The sequence below is a fragment of the Candoia aspera genome, chromosome 5 (assembly GCF_035149785.1).
Source record: "Candoia aspera isolate rCanAsp1 chromosome 5, rCanAsp1.hap2, whole genome shotgun sequence".
Taxonomy (NCBI): Eukaryota; Metazoa; Chordata; class Lepidosauria; order Squamata; family Boidae; genus Candoia; species Candoia aspera.
Window position 1 is genome coordinate 98283560 of NC_086157.1, and position 11123 is coordinate 98294682.

Consider the following 11123-nt stretch of genomic DNA (forward strand, 5'->3'; position numbering starts at 1 on the left):
GCACATAATATTTCACTGGCAAAAATTGGCAGGTTGTTGCTGAATTTCAGTGGTGTGATTAGATGGTGCTTCAGAGCCTACAACTGGCCAGCAAGCCATTTAAGGGGAACTAGACCTTTGCTCCTTTAGGGTGCTTATTTTTGTACCTTTGTTCAATGATTGATATGAAAAAGATTATTCTTTTTTTCTTAAGTGAACTAAGGAATGGTCTGGGCAGGCTAATACATGCAGCACAAAAAATTATAATTACACTTTGTATCCTCAAGGTGAAAATCTCCCTGCATTCTTGGCAGTTAGAAAATGTTCTTGAAATGGAATCAGATTTAAAGTTTAACTCAAAGGAGCAGTCAGCAAGTAATTGTATATTTGCTTATCCAACTATACTGTATGTAGGGATGCAAATGAATTCAGCTATGAATTCTGCAATCTGCTTTCAACAGAATGTGCCATGCCAAGCACATTAGCTTTAAATTCAGATCAGAGAAAAACTACCACATGGAACAACATTCATGCAATCTAGTTTACTGACTTTGTAATGTTTTATATGATTTTAGCCTGTTTTAACCTGTACGAGAATTGTGTTTCAATAAAAAGGACAAAAGTCTCATAGAATGATTTAAAGATAAATATTGTGTGTTTAAGAGATGTCTCTGATAATGTGGATCAAAACCTCTTAAGTAGATCTGCTATTGTGTTAGTGGCTTAATTAAAACAGAGATATACAGGTAGTCCTCGCTTAACAACCACAACGGGGACCTGAATTTCGGTCATTAAAAGCAGTCATTAAGTGAATCTGACCCAATTTTATGACCTTTTTGTGGCAGTCGTTAAGCGAACCATGTGGTTGTTAAGCAAATCGTGTGGTTCCCCATTGATTTTGCTTGTCGGAAGCCAGCTGGGAAGGTAAAAAATGGTGATCACATAACCATGGGATGCTGCAGTGGTTGTAAATATGAACTGGTTGCCAAGTGCCCAAATCGTGATTACATGACCATGGGGATGCTGTGATGGTCATAAGTGTGAGGACTGGTCATAAGTCTTTTTTTCTCCAGTAAGGTCATAAGTCCAAATCATCACTAAATGAAAGGTTGTTAAGAGAGGACTACCTGTACAAGGGATTTTTTTTTTATGTAGAACAGTAAGTCACAACAGGTTGATTGTCTATGTCAATGCTGAAAAATAAAATTAATTCCTTCTTTCCTTCTTCACTATTCACTAGTTTTGGACAGTCTGGATAACCAGCTGGCACAGGAACAATCTCAAGATACTATGAATAGAAGGACTCCAACTGACTATGGCTCTACAGTGCCAGAAATCCATCAGCATTCCGTTGTTATGCGACCAAATTTCCTTGGAGAAGTACAGAGAAATGACCACAACTTGTTTTTACCAGATAGAACAAGGACGTTGAGAGGCAGAGATAAATACAACACTTTCTTCAGACCAAGGAGGCTTTATGATACATACATAAAGCAGCATCACACAGAAAAGTGCACATATGGAGATTTGTATGACAAAAGATCTTCTGTTTTGAAGAGAGGATATTCTACTTGTTCTCTTGGACATTCTTCAGAATATAGTTTGGAATTTCCATCAGGATCACACAGTAGTGGATTTGGTCCTAAAAACTTCATGTCCAAGGATACAATGGGCAGAAGTTTCTCTTTGTCTTGCCTTACAAGGCGCTCATCTTTGATGTCTGCTGACAAGTTTTCCACCAGTAGCTTACAACATGGTTTGGAAAGCAATATGGACTTCACAGAAGCAACCTTTCGGCGTCATTCCAGACGGACCCCTCTGTCATCTATTGTATGGAATATGCCAAAGTCTCCTAGGCATTCGGTACATCCAGACAGACTTCGTAGAACACAGTCATTAACAGAATTTAACTCCGAGTTTGAGGACTTACATCCTTGTTCTCCAGCGGAGAATACAAGATACAAGTTTTATAGGTCAAAAATGAATTACAGAAAAGTAGTACCAAATACAAGCCATTCCTTATTCACTGATAGAGGTATAGATCCTCTGTGTTTTGACAATCGGGAGAATCATGTGTCACATCCACTGAAAAATATTTCAAAATCATGTTACAGGTACCCATCATTTCATGATAAAATGAATCTGCCCCCAAACAATTTTCCTCTTGGAAGAACAGAGGAGTACCTTTTTAGACGTAATAACCACCAGTATTTCAGTGATGCTTACCACGTCCCTAATGTAAACTTTGAACAGCTTCCAACTAATCTGAGTGACCAGCAAAGCAACTATGGGGAAAAAAAAGACGTATGGCAAAGTGAGCCTGTGCATAACCGTGCCTCAGAATACACAAGGACTAGGGATCATCCAGGAAGAGGAATCAACAATTTTTTTTTAAAGCGTGCAAAAGGCATGCAAAAATGCCCAACATATGTCTCAGCTCCTTTGGGGAACCCAACCGAAAATGCAGCACCAAGTCGAAGTCAGTTTAGTGGAGATAGTCAAGCTCCTTCAAAGACGTTTGTTAAATCCTTTCAAACCAAGAAAAATTCCAAAATACTAGGCATGGAAGAGGGGAGTGGTGCTGATCAGTCAGACAAAGTGGATAGGATGGACATAAAAAAACCAATATTAAGTCAAGTGTTTGGACAAGTAAATGCAAATAATCCAACAGAATTCCAGGTGTCTCCATCTACAGTCTCTTCTCCAGCTACCCCTCCTGTGAGCTCATCCCTCCAGCCACCTTTTATATTAAATTCAAAAAGGCAAGCCAAAGCAAATTCCTTAAGACGCATTGAAAACATTTGCTTATCAAATATTCGCAGTAGAAATGGCCAAAGAAATGAAGATAACTGGGCTGAAAGCAATAGTGTAGAGCAAGCACATGCCCCACACCTGATTGCTAATCCTTCAAAGCTATCAAAAAGTTACCCACGAGAAGAACATCAGTTGGAAGCTTTGAAAGAATTTAATTCTAACAAGTTGTTAAACAGAACCTATTTACCTGTTTTCAGTGAAGACCCCAAAGGACTTCCGAACAATGAATTCCCAGTTTCTAATGCTGAAACACTCCCTAAACCGAATAGATTTGTTAGATATACATCTAGTAATAGTATTAGTGGCTCACCCAGCAGCAGCCCTCTCAAATCTCCTATGACGTATAAAACATTACATCGAAAATCAACTAGTATTGATGGCAGTGATCTATCTAAAAAACGCATCTCTCCACCTACAAGGAAAATCCCTTTCAGAAATAAGAGGATGGTGGGGGATAATTCAGAAGCACGTGTATCAGACAGAATTGGGAATATTTATTCAAGTAAGGGGGATAAAAGCTCTTTGCTCAGCTTATCCTGCTCATCCTTAAACATGTCACCCAAAGAAATGGCTGATGAGAAAAATAAACAAATTAAACATTACCACATGCGGTTAACTCAAGTTCCTAACTGTCCATCAGGGGCTCCTAATATAATTGGCAGCAAACAGAAAAAAGGAGATGACATGCTTGTTGCAGAGAAAAATGCAATTTCTGTTCTTTCTGAGAAGGAGAAATCAGAGGCAGGAAATCCTTTAAAGCAATATAAAACCACCAGCACATTGACAGTTAGCATAGAGGAAGATAATGTAAAGTACCATGAACTGGTTTCGGTTTATTATACCTTACCACAGAAACACTCAAAAACGTTGTGCAATGTCTTTCTAGGGGATGCCAAAAAGACAGATTCATCCTCATCCCCAGAAAAATCTCAGGCCCCTCAAAAGGAGTATGAAGTTCGTGTCCGTATGGCAACAGTAGCTTTTCCATCTAGCTTAGAAAAAGGAGAAAAAAATATTTCTCCTGACAAAATGCCTACTCCTCCTGATCTACAACGGGATTCAAAAAATGCAGGCGATGCTGTTGAAGATCTCCAAGTTCCAAATCCCATTGTGGGAACAGCAGGCCCTTCTCAGGCACAATGTACAAGGCATAACAGAGAAGAAATAATTGGACTGGGAGCAGAAGATCTAGCACTTGCATTTTCCAACAGGCCCACTGTAGATGGTTCTTCAGGTGACCCCAAACACAGCAGAATAGAGGCTGAAACAGTTGACACTGTTACTAATACATTGCCCAACCTGCGTATTGGCAGGGACTCTTCTCCACGGGCAGAAGCATCAAAACTTGATAAAAACTTACATCTTAACTCGTTGAACTCCAAAAGTACCAAAACATCTTTAGGGAATATTTCTGCAGTTTCTTCTGCAATAAATGTTCAAAAAGGGAGTCTCTGTTATAGTCAGCCATCTGCTGAAACATCTGCAAGCGTTCCCTCTTCCAATTTAACTGACATTATTCAGGACGGAAAATCCACTGCATATCCAGAAGTCAGCACCCCAGTAAGTGCCAGTAAAGAAAAAAACAGAAATGCTGCAGAGGTCAAAGAAAGCGCTCGTTATATCTGCCGCATTATTTCTGAAAGGGGACATGGGTTTCAGCCAAGAAATGAAAGTGTCAGAAAAGAAGCATCCATTTCAAAGATCAAGGTGCATTCAGATCTCCAGAATTCAACACTGCCAGGGGATGCAGCTTTTTCAGTTAATCCAGTTATTCAACCAAAAGGGAATGTGGTGGAATGTTCAAAACCTCAACAGCAGGAGATGCCTCAAAATCCTCTGCTCCACAAAGTTTGCACAAATTCACAGAGATCTGAAAGAATCTGTGTGGATAATCAGAACCTTTGCTTTAAGGATCAGCATTCAGGTATTACACAGGACCTGCCTGAGCATTCACTACCTGAAAACAAGCTTGTCTTAGATTGCATTAAAGATAAAGTTAGTGATATAGAAAAAAGAAAAAACAGGTCCTCAATTAAAAACAAACTGGCAGCCATGTATAGAACAAGTCGAAAGTTTTCTAGTAAGAAAAGCTCAAGTCCCAAGCCACACATAAGTTGCATATTTTCACAAAATGATGCAATTTCATTAGATAACAGCAGCCCTCATCCCATGTTGATTTCACCTGATGATTCCCAGCAAACAGGGAATGAGAATCAGAATCAGACTTCTCTACCTGGTGAATTTGTTATTGCAAGGCTCAGTAAGGTTGAAAATAAGAAATTGCAAACTAATGAAGACAGGAGGCCTTTTACAAACTTGTGCAACCAGAAAAGAGAACATTCTGGGCAAAGTGATAAAAATATAAAGACCATCCAAAATTCCACCATCTTATTTCCAAAATCAATTATGCCTGTGCTAAACAACAATTTGCAGACTGGTAGTAAAGTTTTAGAAAATAACAACCATCCCATTTTCTCCAAATGCACTGTTACGGATTCTTACCCCAAAAAAAGAGTTCACAGTAATGTCAGTGAGCCTTCATCTTTTCCACTTTTATCTGATAAACATTCATATATTAAAAATGATTCAAAGGCAAGTATTTATCCACTGCAAAAATTGACTTCACAAGCAGAATGCATTGATTATCAAGATAATGAGCAGTCAGACATTTTTAAAAATGCAAGCCAACCCTTTATCAAGCCAGTTCTAAATCTCAGCAAAACCCAGCGTGAAAGACATTTTTCTGAATGTTCCTATACACAAAAACTCCATGATCACCTGACCCCGAAAAGCAGCTTGACACAGCCTGGATACAATCGGAAGTTCAAGTCCTATTCTGAACTGTTATCCTGTGATGAAAATGAGAACTGGGACACGTACAACGAGAATAATAGGAACTTTGGTTCACGACGTATCATGTACCCATCAATTGAATTTGGCATTTTTGGAAAAGAACAACAGCAGGCTTTCTTGGATAACATAAAGAGGTCACTCACAGAAGGACGGTTGTGGAATCCATGTCTTTTAAAGAACCGCAGGTCTATTCCAAGGGAAGATGGGTATTCCTTAAGTGGGCTGGAGCTGTTGAAATCAAGCGCTGCAGAACAGTTCCCAAATGAACCTCTTGATTTCCATGAAGAAGCCTCTGCATATTCTTCAGATTCTGACTCTGACACCACCACAGATGACGAATATTATCTGCATGAGTATGAGAAAGAATCAGAACTTTGAGGAGCTCAAATATGTAGAAAGCAACTACCTGCTTGCTGACTTGTTGGTTGGTAGCTTATAAAATAGTAGGGACTGAAAACTTGAGTAGATTTCTGTAAATTCGCTAATTTGATCTCAGACTAAATTGACATACTGCACTAAACAAGCCTTCCACAATTTTGGCACTTCATAAATATGTGGACTCCTAGAATTCTAAGAAATGTGAATAAAAGTGGGGAATTCTTGGAATTAAGGTCCACATATTTGGAGAATGCCCATGTTCTAGAAGCTGCGTGAAGACGTAACGTATTTGGTTTTAGGCTAGGGTACTGTGTGAACTCAGTCACTGTGGCTTATAAACTGTGGTGTACTGTTTTATGTGTTGTTTAAATCCAACCAATTGTGGTTTATTCAATAAACCATGGTGAAGTAAGCCATAACTTAGAATTATGTGAACCTAGCCATTGTAGTGTTCAGCTCAAAAATGTCAGAATTTGTTTCTAACAGGGAAAATCACCATAAATTTGAATTTCTAATGGCAGTGGAAAAAATAAAGGAATTGTCCTACTGGTGCTCAAATGGGGTTGCCAGCTTTTGCTGGGCAGTTTCCTGTATCATTCATACTCTTCTTATAAGCAGAATGAACTTTGGCACATACTGTAATCATAATCATAACACGGCTGCTTTCATCAGCAATTGAATGTTCGCACTTAACTCATCTGTGGCCCTTCTGTGTTTCAACAACCCTAAACTTTCTTCATCAGTAAGCTTTAGGGAAAAAAAAAAAGAAGATTGAGAATATGTGTTTATTTAATATCCTATCTGAGCATATGCCCCTTTATCTGGAAACCGTGTGTGTGTCTGTGTGTGTGTGTGTGTTAGAAACCCCATTAAGATGAAAGGATCTACTTCACTGAGGTAGCTATCCTTAAGTTTCAAATCATGCTGAAGCTATTGCAAGAGACTCTAATTCAAAACAGTGAAATTTTGAAGTGCTGAGTGTTCACTGATTTCTGCTTTAGTTTTTAAAATCAGTCTATCGACATGGTATGTAAAATTCATTATTTTGAAATGCTTAATACTTCGTTAAAGAAGTAGATGTATGAATTGAATGTACAGTATGCTTTTAAATATTAGTTTAGTATGGCTGTTACACTTGAAATTACTAATAAACTATATATTTATATTTTGGTTCATGTACATGAAACTATTCCAGTAAGATTCTAATTATACTTAATTATCTGTACATGTAAAAATACATTCTTTAAATGTGAATTCTTTGGGGGAAAAAAAGTCTGTGCATAGGAGGCATATGGCCTAATTAACCTGTATAGCCTTTTGTACTGTAAAAAGACTTTGGAATAAGACTTGTAAAAGTTTATTGAAGCTTCTTTATTGAAAATTGTTCTGTATGACAAGTTCAGAGTGCAGTCAGAAAGTCATGCACAGACATATGTTTACATGCATACAAAATTGTTCTTTAGTATTCTTTCTGTGCTTTGCATTCATGATTTTGTTCTTTTGGACACTATAGATATGTTCTTTGTTTTGAGATTAATTTTCAAGCCTGAATCTCCTTCTGGTGAAATTCTGTTCTAGGTATCCAAGCCGTTTTACAGCATGCTACCTGTACAAACAAAACTGTAACTGTAATTCCAGTCAAGAGCAAAATCCCTTCATTGCAACCCAATCTCATTAATGCTGACAGTTGTTTGGCATTTGCTAGCATGGGCAGGTAAAACCCCTGTTAGAGTAATCCAGTGCAGACTCAGAAGGTCAGCCTATGGCAACTGAACCACCCATTCCGAAGTCCAGCTAGACTTGTGTTACAGGTCTAAAACTGAGGAGCAGAAGGGAACAGAAGTATGTTGACTCCAGGACTGGTGTATGTTCTCCCTTGTTTGGAGAATTGGATCCAGATAATTCAAAACCTTCTGATTTGCCTCAGTTCCCTTTCTTTTTTCCTCTTCCTGGAAATGTTGTAGAAACTTCCAAATCCATGTGAGGTAGTTTACACAGGTGCATCTCCTTCTCTGCTTTTGTCTTCTGTTTCCTTGAGAAGATATTAATAGACTACTTTGTCTCTGGCCCCTAGAATTCCTGTCCAGGGACTGTGGGATGCAGCTAAACTTAACAGCCAATTTATGTATTAACTCTAGTAAGACTTGTGTGCTGGAGATCTTATGTGAGCAATTTATTCAGGTGAACAATGTGACCCATATGCCAGAGTCCCGTGTTTATGGGTATCCCTGGTGAAATGGGTGGGGCAGCCTTTAAAAATACATGAATTTCATGGGTTTTTCAAACAATTTTGGACCATAAGGCTGATTTGGTTGGTGGCATTTTCCAAACCAGCTGTCCATCACTTACCAGACATCTATTTCAAAATAAGTGGCAGGGGAACCACAAGAAGTCCAAGGTATGAAAAATGTCACTCAAGTATGAGCACTATATAAGAAGCCCCTTCTACACTTACAAAATTTTGTTTGTAGCCTATAAAATAGGAGAGCAGGCAGCAGTCCTATATTGGATGTCTGGCACTAATATTTCTTAGGCATTTAGTTATAAATAGTTTAGCAGTTTGTCCCCAGAAATGCCATGTTCTTCTGTCTTGTGTCCTAGACCACCCGTGTTTTATGCCAGTCTTCCCCAGTGCTTGTGTCTTCAAACATGTTGGGGATATAACGCCCAGATTTCCTTGCCAACACAGTACAGTGCAAGCACATTTAGATGTAACCAGGGAAAACATTTTTTAAAAAATTTGAAATAAGCTATTAATATTGACTACCAATATTTTTAAATAAATGGAGTATATTTACAGTTGTATGATAAAGTGGTTTTCTTGTTTGTGTTCTGTTTTCATTCTGAATGCCTAATGTTTGATTTTCAGGGCACGCACACCTGAATGGCATGTTTACAATTGTGATGTCAAAAGTGGATTCAAGCATTCATAGTCAATTATTTTGTCATAACAAGATGTCCTCTTTTCTTAATTTTATGTAATATTTTGAAAGAATATAAATGAAAAAGGTATGCATAAGAAAGAAAACTATGACATGTAAGAAAACAGAAACTAAGATGCTGATAATTCTCCATATAGAACTTTAAATGGAACATACTTGGTTAACAGTACAAATCACTACCAAACTCTAAGCAGTGAACAATACATTAGATCCATACTGAAAGTTATAAGCCAAATTAAGGTATAATTATAAATAAACCAACATTTGGATGTGGCACAAATCCATATATAACATTATAATTCAAGAATGGTTTCCAGAGAATTGAATTCAGCATCAGATTTACTTTTTATGTAGAAAATTATTCCTGTCATTGAGGCATGCTCCCACAATTTAGCCATTCTTCCAAATAAGAAATTGTAGAAAGTATATAAAATTGTTGCAGCTGTTAACATATACAAGATAATTCAGTGAATTTTAAAGAAATATATGGTTTAGAGAAATTGTACAAAAACATCTCAGTTTATAATACAAGTACAACCTTCAAAATCTGTCCATTCTACTATTAATTATTCTTCAGTATTGGGCTTTACAACGCCACCACATATGAAAAGAAGGATCCAGTCTGCTCATTACATTTCCAGAAAATTTATGTTAGTAATCAAGACTGGAGTAATACACCAATGGTAGAACATCTAATACCAATTCTAAGTATGATGATCAAAGTAAATTTAACATTTGTCTTCCAATTAAATTCCCACTGTTGCATCTTTATAACTATTCAAGTTCTGCATCCATTTTATCATAGTCTTTTAAGTTGTTCAGATCCTGAATCATAACTTCAGTATAATTTATAGATTGCACCTTAATAGATGTTCAATATTACATGTTATAAGATTTTCAAATTCAGCCAAGTCCTGCAATATTCCCCCTTGTTTCCATGGTTCTTTTGTTGCAGCATGACTTACTTGAAGATACTGAAACCAACTGAATTTAGGAGAACATTGGTAAGAGACACAAATGCTTTGTGTCTATTATTTTGTATTCTGAATAGGACAGAAATATTTTGTCCTATTCAGAATACAATCTTGCAGTCTAAACAAGTTGTTGTCTTTTTACTACAGTAAGCAGATTTCTTCATCTTCATGAAAACAAGATGTCTCATGTGAGTCTAGGAAGTGGATTTATAGTCCGAAGGAACATGATGAAGCAACTTCATTGAAAGATCTCTGCTTGGTCAATGCTTTGGCAAGAGATCTGCAGAACTCAACCTCTTCCTCATGTACTGCCTTGAATTCTAGTCATGGTTAATTCAGAGTATGAATCTTTTCGTGGGAAAGAGCTGCCTTTCCATTACACAGCTCTTATTTGCCTGAGATGCTGATTAATTTTTAGAGGTGGAGCTGGAATGGATTGGAATGGATTACCTTTGGAAACTAGGCAGAATGAGCAAATTCCATTGGAGTGTTGAAATGTCCTGTTCCAGGCGAATAGAGTTTTCACTGCCTCTATTGCTACTAAGTTGGGCTTCAGATGGGCTTGCTTCATACCATCCACCACAAGTTTGTTCCACTTGCATGTCTGCTAACATCTTATTTTGAACCTGTCCAGGCTGAAATAACAGGTGTCATAACATAATTTGTTAAACCTTCCATTTGAACATCTGACCCTGTTTGTAACTAGATGACTGGGCTTACAGTTAACCATAGTTTTAATACAGCATCATTGTTAATCTTATTCAAATAATTAAGCCATAACCCCTGATTTACAAATCACAGTTTTACACAACACCCACCCACCAACTCAAATCACATCGTACCTTGTGTGACTGTTTCTTACCTCTATGATTTTCCTGCATTCTGTACCCATGTTTACATTTTTTGAAAGAAAACATCAGCATGGCATCTTAAATATTGTTATTCAACATAGCAGAAATCAGGCTTCCCTCATCTAATGCCCTTATTTTGGAGTTCTGTGGACATCTGGAGGGCACCACGTTGCAGAAGTATACTGTCTGCATTCCACGCATGTGGGGGAAGGAAGAGAAGTTCACATCCTTTCTGATTGGCTATCCCATCCTCCAATCAGCTTCAGGCATTGCACCGTGCCCTTCCAAAAAAAGAAAGAAGTTTGCAGGAATGTTATAGATTAAGAACAAAA

General features: G+C 37.7%; 1 protein-coding gene across 1 annotated transcript in view; it reads left to right on the forward strand.

Annotated features, from left to right (window-relative positions):
- Positions 1-7370, forward strand: part of EXPH5 (exophilin 5) — a 57580-nt gene extending 50210 nt beyond the window's left edge. The window contains exon 6 of the mRNA XM_063305807.1: positions 1220-7370. Coding sequence (XP_063161877.1) covers positions 1220-6024 — 4805 coding nt within the window. The 3' untranslated portion in view covers positions 6025-7370. The remainder of the gene's footprint in view (positions 1-1219) is intronic.
- The last annotated feature ends 3753 nt before the right edge of the window (positions 7371-11123 follow it).